Source organism: Electrophorus electricus, chromosome 22, assembly GCF_041902795.1.
Source record: "Electrophorus electricus isolate QZ-2024a chromosome 22, ASM4190279v1, whole genome shotgun sequence".
NCBI lineage: Eukaryota > Metazoa > Chordata > Actinopteri > Gymnotiformes > Gymnotidae > Electrophorus > Electrophorus electricus.
Window position 1 is genome coordinate 17795787 of NC_137518.1, and position 13781 is coordinate 17809567.

The window sequence follows — 13781 nt, forward strand, 5'->3', positions numbered from 1 at the left end:
ATGATGTGTAGACTATACTGTTACAATATTATATTCTCATTGACAATTTGACAATTTGTTTTGACTCTCTACAGAGGCCTCTGCCCTGTATACAAAACATTCTAAAAGGACAAAGAATCTCTATACTCCCTTATCTCTATACTCCCTTACATTATTATTATATCTAATGCACTGTTAGGCCTATTTTCCCTGTTAACACTCTTTTATTACCTCACCATCCTCCTCTGGCTGACAACGGACACTACCAGAAGGCTAAAAAAAATAAATTAAAACAGGTGTAGACAGAGAAATGGAAGGTATTCATCATAAAAACTAAGAGAGATAAACAGTTGTTAGTGAGTGTGGGCGTTGTGCATTTCAGATGTGGGATCAGTTTGTACAACTGTTATTTATACCACTCTGTTATTGTCATTAATGAATTCTAGAGCAAATGTATTTGCAATCTTTGAAATAATATTTAAGATCATTATAATGACACAAAACAATGTATAGAATATAAAAAGATTGTCCATCTGGAACAAAAGGTTTAAAACCATTATGTACTTGTGGCCAAGTGTCACATTCATCATTACTGAGAGAGTGGTGTAATGGAAAAGTGCCCTCTCTGTCATTGTGAGTTTGCTGGTTCAAGCCCTGCTGATTCCACAGTCATCTGGCTGGAAGTACAAGGGAATTAGTGCTGCTCTCTGAATGGGCCCCTGTGACTCTAGCTAATTGTGGACATCTGTGTGTGCTTGCTAAGAGAAGGTAGCACTATCGTCCAAATGTGTTGTGTGGCCCCTCTGTTGCAACATGAACAGCAGTTTGAAAAGATGTGGTGCTTGGTGTCATGTTCCTTGGAAGGAGCACATGCTTCCATACTGTACATGGTTGTATGAAAGGAAGAAGTTGGTGTTTGGGAATAGGCATGGTGATTAAAATGGGATACAATTAGAGGGAAAAATAATTTCATTTTTGTGTCTTATTTATTTACCTATTTATTTATTAAGATTGTGTTTGTCTTAAAGTGTCCACATGACCTTGTATGTAGCATACACTGAAACATCCTTCATTTTCTCCTTCTTTTTCTGGATCTGACATCTGAATGCATGGTTCCTCAACTGCTTCTTTTCAGACAAAGAACTTGATGAGAAGAAATGGCACCTGGCAATAACCGAGTACCATGTAGAGGAGGAGGGGCTCCCCTTTGAGTCTCGACTCCTCTCAAGGTTTCTTCCTCATGCTCTGGGGAGTTTTGCCCCACCACTGTCACCATTGGCTTGCTCACTGGGGGCTTGGACTCTAAAAAGCACTATATAAATAAATTTGACTTGGCCAGTTGAAGTTTAGTGGAACCATACTTTATATAAGGACAAACAACAAGAAATGTAAATTATATGATTGTTGTTGATGCCACATTTGGTCTTCACCCTTTATTCAGCTGTGCCCTAAAAAAGATTTGTTATTTGTTATTATTCTTCACTTTACAATATTTATATAAGTAATCTTTTTATTTAAAAAATGGCAACAGTTTTGAGGGTGCCAATATATGCTATGCTACTAAGCAGTAATGTTAGAACTACAAACATCTGTCACAAGAACTTATTTGAAATTAAGACATCCCTATCATATAACCATAGTTTACAAATACACAGGGTCAGTTCAAATTCTTCAGTTTGAATATTTTTTTTTAACTGAATGGAATTTACCTTTCCAACATCTCTGCTCTTGGCTCTCAGCTTGTTCACCTGGGACTCAGCGATGTCAGCGCGCTCCTGAGCTTCCTCCATCTCATGCTGCACCTTCCTGAACCTGGACAGGTGAGTGTTGGCCTGCTCCTCCTGGTAAAAACAATTGTCACCCCAATTATTGCTGTTAATATAGCTTAATTTTGTAAGGGACGGTACCAGGCCGAGGCCCCCTCTGGCCACCAGAGGGAGGCCTCGAGTCAGACACACCACTAATCAGGCTTAATGCCCAACAGCTGGACTACACCTATATAAGCCCAGTGACCCAGTCACTCAGTGTTGGGTATTTGCCAAAGTTCTGAGCCAAGCTCCTGGCCAGTAACTTTGGGTATTGAGGGCTGTGAGCCCTCATGCTAAATTTCATTTCTGTGCTGCGAGGGTGTTCGTGTTTTTACACGTCCCCTCCCCTCTCCAGTTTTCCTCCTCAAATCTGTCTCTCTCCCAAGGCTCCCCTTAGCCATTACGGTTCCTCCGTGTTTTCTGGTTTTGTTTGGGAAGTTTGGTTTCCCCAGGGCATTGGGGCTGCCATTCTTCCCGTGGCATCCTTGGTTCTCCATTTTCAGACACTCGGCGTGGTGTTTAGTTTTTTTCCCTCTAGTTTTATTGTCCTCCGTTCCTTTGAACGGCGATATATTTGCGCAGGTAGTTTTATAGCTGCCGCAGTCTCGTGGATATTTGTCCCCCGTGCAACAAAGCAGCTGGGGTTCACACCCCACCTTTGGTTACTTACTTTTCTTGTTTTACCGGTTCTACAAACTAACTGTTTCGCACACAGGCCCACCATCATTAGAGCGTGGTTGCTCACCCAGTAAGCTGTTGCTGCCATCACCTATCTGACCCGGGTTGGAGCCATCTTACAAATATGGAATAAAAAAAACTGCAAATATTGCTTATTAACAAGGAAACATTAAGTGTAATGCCATGCATGTACTAAATACACAGTGCCTTTTACCCAGTGGTAAACTTACAGCTTCCTCAGCCTGTCTCTTGTAGACCTTCACTTTCAGCTGCAGCTTGTCCACAAGATCCTGCAGTCTTGTCACATTCTTCTTGTCCTCTTCAGTCTGCAAAATGTTGCCACTGTTTCAGGTTTTGAATTATTCTTAATGCTACCTGCTTGTTACTAAGCATATGCTGTACCTGGTAGGTCAGCTCCTTTACTCTCCTTTCATATTTGCGCACTCCTTTAACAGCTTCAGCACTGCGTCTCTGCTCAGCCTCAACCTCAGCCTCCAGCTCATGGACCTATGATTATTTCATACATAATAATAAGATTTGAATTAATAAATTGATGGTTCTTTGTTTTTCATATGTATAATGAACAAAACATACTAAAGACTCCAGTAAAAATTTGACTATAGTACAACCAAATAATTAAACAAAAGAGCCTTTTAACATTCTTTTTATAAAGAGTGCAACCTACTCTAGATTCCAGTTTCTGGAGCTGCTTCTTTCCACCCTTCATGGCAAGACTCTCAGCCTCATCCAGACGGTGCTGCAGATCTTTGACTGTGACCTCAAGGTTCTTCTTCATCCTCTCCAGATGAGCACTGGTGTCTTGCTCTTTCTTCAGTTCCTCTGCCATCATGGCAGCCTATTGTATAAGCCATGTCATGGATTTTATTAGCATGCCATCTAATTTTAAACCATGAGGACACAATCTATGCACTCACTTACATCAGTAATGGCTTTCTTTGCCTTATCCTCAGCATTTCTTGCCTCTTGGACCGTATCATCCACCTCACCTTGGATCTGCACCAGGTCAGCCTCAAGCTTTTTCTTGGTGTTGATTAGACTGGTATTCTGGTGCAAGAGTATAGGAAGATGTCATTAAGGTCATTTAGCAGGCAGTAACAGTGGAACAACAATATTTGAAGCTGAAAAGAACTAACTTGAGAGTGCAGCAGTGCCACACGCTCACTGGCATCAACCAGCTCCTGTTCAGCCACTTTGCGTCCTCTCTCAGTCTGTTCCAGTGAAGACCTCAGCTCTTCAATCTCTGCCACCATCAGATTATTCCTGCGCTCCACCATGGCAACCTGCTCCTTCATGTCTTCTTGTCCTCTGACAGCCTCATCAAGGTGCAGCTGGGCATCCTAATTTGAAAGCAGCAATTGTTTAGATGCCCAAGTCTAAAGGACCTAGTTTAAAAAACATGTCATACCTTGAGCTGTCCTTGGACGTTCCTGAGCTGTTTCTGGGCCTCAGCAGCCTGACGGTTGGCGTGGCTCAGCTGAATCTCCATCTCATTCAGGTCTCCCTCCATCTTCTTTTTGACTCTTAGGGCATCATTCCTGCTCCTGACCTCAGAATCCAGGGTGCTCTGCATGGACTCAATCACTCTCTGGCTGTTCCTCTTGATCTGTTCGATCTCCTCATCCTTCTCAGCCAGCTTCCTGTCAACCTCACCCTTAATCTGATTGAGCTCAAGCTGGACACGAAGAATCTTGGACTCTTCATGTTCAAGTGTGCCCTGCAGAATTACATTTGATGCTGAATGTTAAGCAGTTTAGTGTAATCTAGTTTTACCTTCAAACACCATAAAGTTATGTACAGTCATACCTCAGCTTCCTCGAGAGCAATCTGGAGTTCAGATTTCTCAGTCTCCACTGTCTTCTTTGCCTTCTCCAACTCATGGATGGTCTTTCCAGTCTCCCCAATCTGTTCAGTCAGGTCAGAAATCTCCTCTGAGGGAGAAAAGACAAATCCATTTCTATGTTCTTATTTGAATGCAACTTTTCAGTATCCACAATTATTTAAACAAGTATACTTATGTTTAATTAGCTTACGTTGGAGATTCTTGTTTTCTCTCTTCAGAGTCTCCAGCTGGTCAAGAGCTTCCTCATATGAGTTCTTCATCTTAAAAAGCTCAGTGCTGAGAGATCGAGATTCTTTCTGAGCTCCTTCCAGTTCAGCCTGGCCTTCCTCATACTTCTGCTTCCATTCTGCCAAGATCTGTTAGTATGAAGGAAAATCAGATGCTATTCTAATTCAACAGCTCAGCATGTCTTCATGAATAATTTTTAGATGACGGATTCTTGACCTTATCAAAGTTCCTTTGTTTTTTGTCAAGGTTGGTAGCTAATGCATTGGCTCTCTCAACATCAGTCATGAGGTCCTCCACTTCACCCTGTAATCTTTGCTTGGTTTTTTCCAAAGATGCACATTTAGAATTCACTGCTTCAATGGATTCTTCTGCCTCTTGAAGACGCTGGGTAAGTTTTTTCCTGTAAAGAGATGAACACCAATACATTGTAAATTTGAATAAAATGTCTGTTATTTCTGTAACAGTGTGTTACAGTGAACTTTGGATTTACTTGGACTCTTCAAGCTCCTCAGTACGCAGGATTGCATCGGTCTCGTATTTGGTTCTCCACTGAGCCACCTCACTGTTGGCCTTGGACATTCCACGCTGCAGCTCAGCCTTGGCCTCCTGCTCTTCCTCAAACTGCTCTCTGAGCAGGTCACAGTCATGACGAGATGATTGCACAGCATGAGCAAGGGCATTCTTTGCCTGTAAGTGAGTGGCCAGTTGTTGAAACTTTACTTCTTAATGGATTTCTACTTGAGTTACATTGGGTTTATGCAATAATTATTACATACTATATTGCATCAAATACAGCATTTTTAAAAGCACCTTGACTTCCTCTTCAATTTGTCTCTTGAGCTCTTCAATCTGCTGTGTATATGCTTGTTTTCCCCTAGTTAACTGGGAAACAAGTGCTTCTTTCTCCTCCAGCTGACGGCTAAACTCACCTTTGAAAGGATGTTGGAAAATTAGGCTACAAAATTCAACATTTCAACCATTTGATCTTTACAGTGCTGATACTACTTACCGTTCTCAGTCTGAAGTCGTGCTCTTTGTGCACTTGTGTCATTTAGTTGACGAATATGTTCATCGCTTTTAGCTTTGATTTCACTCAGCTGGTCTTCAAGGGTACGACACATTTTCTCTAGATTTGCCTAGAAATATATTAATAATATAAAGAGACAGACACTAAAACTAGTGCTTCAAAATTTAGGCGTAGATGTATTGTGTTGAGAGAAATTTCACCTCACTTTCCCTTGTTAAAGATGTGCATGAATTACAGTTCGCTTAAAGGTAACTTTAGACCTCCAGTTTATTCTAAACAAATTTCATCTTAATGTGAAATAAACACACCTTTGATTTTGCCACAGCCTCCATGTTACTAGAGAGGTCATCAATCTCCATTTTATATTCACTCTTCTCCTTCTCCAGCTTCTGTTTGACCCGCTGAAGGTTGTCGATCTGCTCTCCAAGCTCAGCAACACTGTCAGCTTGTTTCTTGCGGAGGGCAGCAGCTGTGGCTTCATGCTGCAGAGTGGACTCTTCCAGGTCACGACGCAGCTTCTGGAACTCAGCCTCACGCTTCTTGTTCATCTCAATCTGAGCAGAAGTGGCACCACCAGCTTCCTCAAGCCTCTCACTGATCTCTTCAAGTTCCCTGGAGAGATCAGCTCTCTGCTTCTCAACTTTAGCGCGAGCTGCACGCTCAGCCTCAATTTCCTCCTCCAACTCCTCAATGCGAGCCTGGAAGGAAGGTTTTAAAATTTTAGATATTTCCATATGACTAGAGGATTTTAAATTAAATTCTATTAATTTGTACTGATGAATCACCTGGAGTTCTTTAATCTTCTTCTGAAGTTGGGCACCCATTGACTGTTCATCCTCTATCTTACTTAATAGTTGGCTTATTTCAAAGTCCTTCCTGTTTTGCAAAAGATTTCAGTGCAAGTTATCAAAAGAACAAAATGTAATTAATTATTTTTATATATTTCTTTGTTTGTTATTTATATCATGAGATGAGTTATACTTTTTGATCTTCTCATCAGATTGCTGCTTGTCATTCTCCAGGTCCATTATGGATTCCTGGGCCAGTTTCAGGTCACCCTCAAGCTTCCTCTTAGCTCTCTCAAGGTCCATACGAAGCTTCTTCTCTTGCTCAAGTGAACCTTCAAGCTAAATTTTATTTAAACCAGTGCATTTGAGAGCACCATATTAGGACAAATCTATTAAAACATTCCTGTATTCTAAATATACAACAGATACTGCTTCTTAAATTCTTACATCATCCACTTGTTGTTCAAGCTTGGTCTTGAATTTGGTCAGAGTATTGACTTTGTCTTCCTCTGCCTGGAGATCATCAAGAGTCTGCTGATGTGCTTCTTGGAGGGCTTTTTTCTCCTTAGTGAGCTTGGCAATGCTTTCATCTTGAGAGGCCATCTCCTCTGTCAAGTTTTTGACCTGTATAAAAGAAGAAAAGAAACCTAATATATCTCTGTCCATTTTTAAAAAGTTGCCTTGCTTGATATAATTATATATGTGTAAACTTGCTATCTGGGCAAGAAATTGCATTGAATGATATTGCAATAATGTATAACAAATTATAACCTTGTTCTCAGTGGCATGTTTCTCCTTCTCCACTTTAGCCAAGGTGAGTTCTAGATCATCAATGTCCTTCTTCAGCTCAGAGCACTCATCCTCCAGTTTCCTCTTCTTGGCAGTCAGCTCAGCATTGATTTCCTCCTCATCTTCCAGTCTTTCATTTGTCTCTTTGAGTTTGGCCTCAAGCTGGATCTTGCTCTTGATGAGCCCCTCACACCTTTCCTCAGCATCAGAGAGGTTTTCTGTTTCCTGTTTTTTAAAATGGATTTGTTAAAGGCTTTTTTCCTGTAGAGACTACAAAGGCATGCCGAACTGTGTATTTTAAGCACTTACAGCTGCCACTTGCAGTTGCAGGTCATTTTTCTCCTGCAGAAGAGACACCATCTTCTCCTCAAGCTCTTTTTTCTTGGCCAGTGCCTTTGCCAGATCTTCCTTCATCTTCTCAAAGTTCTCCTTCATGGCAGCCATTTCCTTCTCAGTCTCTGCACTCTTCAGAAGAGGCTTGATCTTGAAGTACAGCTTCATCCATGGCCAGTGTTTCACATTCATGAATGAGCGGATGTTGTACTGGATGGTAAAGATGGATTCTCTAGAATTCAAGATCCAGGTTAGAATCTAGTTTAGACTATACATTCTAAATTTGTATATTAATTACTGTAGTGTCATTGCCATGACATATGATATTTGGCACATTCTTTATTTAAACATACACATACCTCCTCGCCATCATTTTGACAAACTCCTTTCTCATGAGGTAGCCACGGCACAAAGCTTGAGTCATGGTCACTAAAGTTGCCAGCTTCTCATCTCGCATTTCCTCAAGGGTACCAAGCAAACCAGCTTTAAAGAAAACCTAACAACAGAAAATGTGCAGCAATTTTTAATACTCCAACCACTTCTGTGTTTAAAACATGACATATTATTCCATTTTAGTTGTGCCATGAATATCATTCACCTTAGTGTGTCCAAACTTGTACTGGGTGTGGTCCACATCAATGGAGCCCAAGAGTTTCTCTGCAGCCTTTTTATTGTCAATGAACTGTCCCTCTGGGATGACACTGGCATTCAAGACTTTGTACCTGTATTGGAAATGGCTCAATAAATATGACATTTCACAATTTATTTAAAAACAATTGCACTGATTCCATTGAATATTAGTAAATAAGTAACCTTTGCTTGAAGTCACCATAAAGAATTCTGCTGGGGAATCCCTTTCTGCAGATTCTGATACCCTCCAGCACACCATTACATCTCAGCTGGTGAATAACCAGGAAATTCTCCATCAGACCTAGAGTGGTAACAGTTATATTATGTATAGTTTTACATTAAAGGTACAACATTTAGAGTATCTTACTAATAAATACATGAATGAATAAATGAATGAATGCATGCATGCATGCATGCATGACACCCACCTGGAGTCTTTGACTCATTTGGGATCAAGCAGCGCACAAAATGAGGGTGTGTGCTCCTTAAGTTGGTCATCAGCTTGCCCAAGTTCTCCTGTGGAGTTTGACATTGTTGACAACATATGAAAAACAATATATGTTGGTAACGTTTTGTTATAATTACAAGTTTTAGTGTTGGTTCAAGAAGATCCTCTTATGTACATGTTTCACTATAAACGTGTTCCTACCCTGAACAGAGCAGACACAGTCTGGAAGGAACCACCCTTCTTCTTGCCCTTCTTACCACCACCTTCAGCTGTTTGGTGAACAGAGTTCAAATGAATTGATGTTACACTTTAGTTTCAATTTTACATTTAAGCCCATAAACTGCACAATTCCTACAGATCAGTAGGTAATCATTAAGATGTATGAATTAAGCTGTATGAATAATGCTTGAATAATCAAGATTACCTGAAAGGGTTAGCCTTTTTTAAATTCAGCTCCCTGCAAATACTCAGGCAAGGTCATAGCTACAGTAATAATTTAATCTTACCCTCAGCAGATGCATGGCCTGCATAAAGGAAGGCCAAAAGTTTGTTTGCTGCCTTCTGGTACAGCTGCACAACAGACTCATTCAGGGGGTCCTTGTTCTTGTCCAGCCAGCCAGAAATGTTGTAGTCCACAGTGCCGGCATAGTGCACCAGGGAGAAGTGGGCCTCTGCCTTGCCCTTGGCAGGCCTTGGTTTTTGGAAAGCCTTAGTTTTGCCAAGATGCTGGTCATGGAGCTTGTTCTTAAAGGATGTATCTGTAGCCTTTGGGAACATGCACTCCTCTTCAAGAATGGAGAAGATGCCCATTGGCTGTTGGTATCAATTTTTTATTTATTTTTAAATAAACAATTTAAGTGACACTGATAGCAAGATGACATTATTAGTGGTTAAAGTACTACTGCTTTGTTAAATATTTGTATTACTGAATACTGACTGTATTACTGACTCTGTACAGCCTTACCTTCTCAATAAGCTCAATGCAGGCAGCCAGGTCCATACCAAAGTCAATGAATTCCCAGTCAATTCCTTCTTTCTTGTACTCCTCTTGTTCCAGCACAAACATGTGGTGGTTGAAAAACTGTTGCAGTTTTTCATTTGTGAAGTTAATGCAGAGCTGCTCCAGGCTGTTGAACTGTTTTAAAATATTAATGTTAACATTAATATTCTAAGTACTGACTTATGTTATACTGTGTAAAGCAAACATTGTAGACTCAACAAATATTTACATCAAAGATCTCAAATCCAGCAATGTCCAGCACTCCAATGAAGAACTGCCTTGGCTGCTTTGTGTCCAACATCTCATTGATTCGGATGACCATCCACAAGAACATTTTCTCATAGACAGACTTGCAAAGAGCGCTGACAGCGTTATTGACCTGGAAATTTTAAACATAGACTTGTGATTTGCTGGAGATTATTAAAACCTTATTTAACACCTCTGTTGGCTTATATCACATTACCTGTGGTACAGTCTGGCCTTTGGTCACAAACTCATTTCCCACTTTCACTCTGGGGTAACACAAGGCTTTCAGCATGTCAGCTGAGTTCAGGCCCATGAGGTAGGCGATTTTATCAGCCACTGAATTTTAAAAGTGTTAGAGTTATTCATGAAAACTGAAGACTATGTATGTTACTTCTATAGGATGAAATAAATTGGTGATAATCGTATGTACCCTCAGTGCCATCAGGCTCAGCCTGCTCCTCTCTCTGCTTCTGCTTGAACTTCATGTTGCCATGATGCATCACAGCTCCAGTCAGCTTGTAGATGCCTGTTTTCTCATCAGCAGTGAAGCCCAGAATGTCAATAGCAGTCTGTGTAGTGAAATTAATTGGGATAACAAATCAAAACATAGTGTATTTTTCATGGGAGCATACAAGTTTACACAGGTTCTCCTTACATCTGTGGCAATGAACTCTTCCACATCATCGATACTCTTGACTGTGATTTCACCCTGGCTGATCATAGGGTAGTCATAGGGGTTGGTGGTGATGAGCAGCGCCTCTGTGTGACAGGAAAAAATAAAACCAAATAGGCCAGACCTTTTACAGCTAATGTAAAAAGGTCTGATAGCAGTAAGACTTACCAAGCAGCTCAGGCTTGTGTCCAGTCATGAGCTGGTAGAAGATGTGGTAGCTCCTCTCAGCAGACAGCTGGAATGTGACTCTTGACTTTTCCAGCAGATCTGTTTACAAGCATCTAGCTAAGCTTTCCCTCTTTTCATGTTATTATATACTTATTCATATACTTAGATTTATTTTTCTTACTAAGTGGATTTGTTTCAATGAGCAGTAATGCCAAATAACCGCATTGTGTTTTTCCACTGATTACTGTCATCAGGGCCTGTTTCACTGTTAGCTTTATTATTTTAAATCACATATTTAGTATGAATGTAAATATACTCTGCTGAAACTTACATGTTTCAATGTCAGCAGAGGCCAGTTTGCCAGTTTGTCCAAAATGAATTCTGATAAATTTACCCTGGACATTTAAGAGACAGTTACATTAATGTAATATTGTTATTCTATGTCTTTAATACACAGTGCAACCTTCCTTTTATATAAGCAGGTAGTTTGTGTGTACTTACGAAACGAGAGGAGTTGTCATTCCTCACAGTCTTGGCATTACCATAAGCCTCGAGAAGGGGGTTGGCTGCAACGATTTGGTCCTCCAGTGAACCCTGGAGATGATGACAAATATTTTACTGATGTGCACAAATGCAAGTGCTGTTAGAATTTTGAAAACTATTCACTTACCTAAATTTCAGGTTACTCCATCAACTGGTCACAATCTGCTGTTCTTCCAATAGGTATTAATACATAAGACTTACCTGCATTTTGCCAGCAACAGGCTCTGTCTTTTTCTGTCCAGTCATTCCAACCATTGCAAAATACTGAATGACACGTTTGGTGTTCACAGTTTTTCCTGCACCAGATTCTCCACTGGGGATAGAACAGATGAACAAGTGCTTTCTAATACAAATATAGACATCAAGAGATCAGTCTCACTCATTACAAAACTTCATTTGAAAGAAATGTAAGCTTACGTGATCAGGACTGACTGGTTCTCACGATCTGAAGGATGATTGCATATTGTTACACATGAAGTTACATCAATACTGTTTTTTATATCAAGCAGTGTTATTATATATTTATTAATAATAAATTATACATATTTGTCAAACATGGGGCATTGGTAGCTTAGTGGTTAAGGTATTCGACTTGCAATCAGATGGTTACTGGTTTAAGCCCTGCCACTGCCGAGTTACCACTGCTGGGCCCCTGAACAACTCTCAAGTTGTACTCAGTTATAATTGTAAGTCACTTTAGATAAAAGCATCTGCTAAATGTAACACAGATATTAAATTATTTTTTAATTAAAAAAAAAAATGTAAACAATTTCATACCAGTTAGCATGAACTGATATGCATTATCAGAGATGGAGAATATGTGGGGTGGAGCTTCAATTCTCTTTTTCCCTCTGTATCCGACCACAACGTTTGCATCATATACTGGGAGCCACTTGTAGGGGTTCACAGTGACACAGAACAATCCTGAGTAGGTCTGAATGAGAGTCAAAAGATTATCATGACAATATGCTCTTTCAAATTAATTCTGCATAATACTTAGTCTTTGTTAAACTTACGTAGATCATCCATGCTGCATAACGCTCTTTGAGGTTATACAGCACAGCTGGTTCATGGAGGTGGGTCATCATTGCCATGTCCTCCATTTTGTCAAATTTTGGAGGGTTCATTGGAAAAACTTCATCGTCCTTCACTGTGAGTGTCTGAAATAACATATAAAACAAATTGTTCAAGAATCAGACAAATTCAGAAAAATTGCATTGAATAGTAGGTAATAGGTGCCAATACGATTATAAAACTACATCAACTGGATTTTCACTTACTTTGCCACACAGTGTGTCAACAGTGGCTTTACCCCCCTCTTTACTCTTTAGTGTCCCCTTGAGGTACATCTCCTTGGGCTCAGTCACAAAATATGCTGTTTTAGCATCAAAAGGTTTGTTCTGGGCCTCAATCCTCTCCTTTTCTGGCTTGCGGAGGTAAACGGCCGCTGGACCAAAGCACTCCATTTCTCCATCCCCCATGGTGAGGCTTTACTGTGGAGTCAAACATATACATGCTTTATATATTTCACCCTGGATGACATTGCCTATTCCCCCCCCCCACCCCAAACCTCTAATATATATCAGTTTTTTGTTTAGTTATTAAATGGGGAAGTGTACATACGTACATCTATGTAAATTGTTTTCTATTTAGGATCAGAAAATTCAAACAGGAAACAACCATGCATATTACCACACACAAACATTTAAATTAGATAAATTCTCTGCTAACAAGTCACCATTATTATTTTGTGTTATTATTATGTTGTACCTTGTCTGATGCCAAGAGGAAAAAGTATCAGATTTCCTGGCAAATTGTGGACAATGGAAAAAAGAAACAAAACTAATTGAAACATTTTGTGTGGAAATTGTCTTGAAATGCATCATACATCATTATAGGAAAAAAAAAACTGAAAAAAAAATCTGAAATCTCAAAATGTGAAAGACATGGAAGGTGTATTTTAATAAAAGCAGGAAGCAGATGAAACTCTCTCACCTTTGCAGGCTGCTTGAGGCATACTCCAGCCGTGGGGAAGCCTCATATATAGCACCGGTATTGCTCACGCAGCAGAAATTTCTAGCTACATATGGTCATGCTGATGCAACGTATTTCTGCTCCAAGTAGCAATACAATGACAATGTCTCTGTGTTATTCTACTGTTGTACTGATGTACCTCAACAAGATTTCTACATTTACATATCATTAATGTTACATTTTTTATGCATTAGTCATTGTGTTTCTCACATGAAAAATCAGTACATATAACAATACTTTAAAGAATATTACTTTCAATGCATTCTGTGTTAATAACAGTAGTTTAAGTATGTAGTAGTTATATGCAAAAAGGTTTGGGGAGAATACTTTAGTGTGTAATGGATAAGAATTTGTGATTTGTTATTATTTACATGTAAGTTTCATAAATACCATTTAAAATAAAATGTTAGATATTTGGGTAGGGGCAGGATGACATGGATTTTGATACAAAGCACAGATGTGGAGGACTAAATACCATTGGCCTTTTAGAGATTTTTTTAAATAATTAGTTCTTTTTTAATCTATGTCTGATAATTATTTTTTTTAAA

At 39.6% G+C, this 13781-nt stretch overlaps 1 protein-coding gene across 1 annotated transcript; it reads right to left on the reverse strand.

Annotated features, from left to right (window-relative positions):
* Positions 1-1001: 1001 nt before the first annotated feature.
* LOC118240380 (myosin heavy chain, fast skeletal muscle-like) lies at positions 1002-12692 on the reverse strand. Its single transcript, XM_081705799.1, has 39 exons — positions 12480-12692; positions 12216-12359; positions 11977-12133; positions 11617-11644; positions 11401-11512; positions 11158-11250; positions 10988-11051; positions 10657-10755; positions 10471-10574; positions 10246-10384; positions 10033-10151; positions 9799-9948; positions 9534-9704; positions 9076-9382; positions 8771-8838; positions 8550-8637; positions 8305-8422; positions 8090-8213; positions 7851-7987; positions 7468-7723; positions 7141-7383; positions 6817-6993; positions 6563-6708; positions 6367-6457; positions 5890-6279; positions 5564-5690; positions 5365-5483; positions 5045-5241; positions 4771-4954; positions 4517-4682; positions 4290-4414; positions 3892-4200; positions 3620-3823; positions 3405-3530; positions 3151-3321; positions 2868-2972; positions 2696-2791; positions 1675-1820; positions 1002-1143 (listed from the first exon to the last, which is right to left on the reverse strand). Exons 1-39 carry the CDS (start codon positions 12678-12680, stop codon positions 1002-1004), a joined length of 5943 nt encoding a protein of 1980 aa, XP_081561925.1. The 5' UTR covers positions 12681-12692.
* Between the last annotated feature and the right edge of the window lie 1089 nt (positions 12693-13781).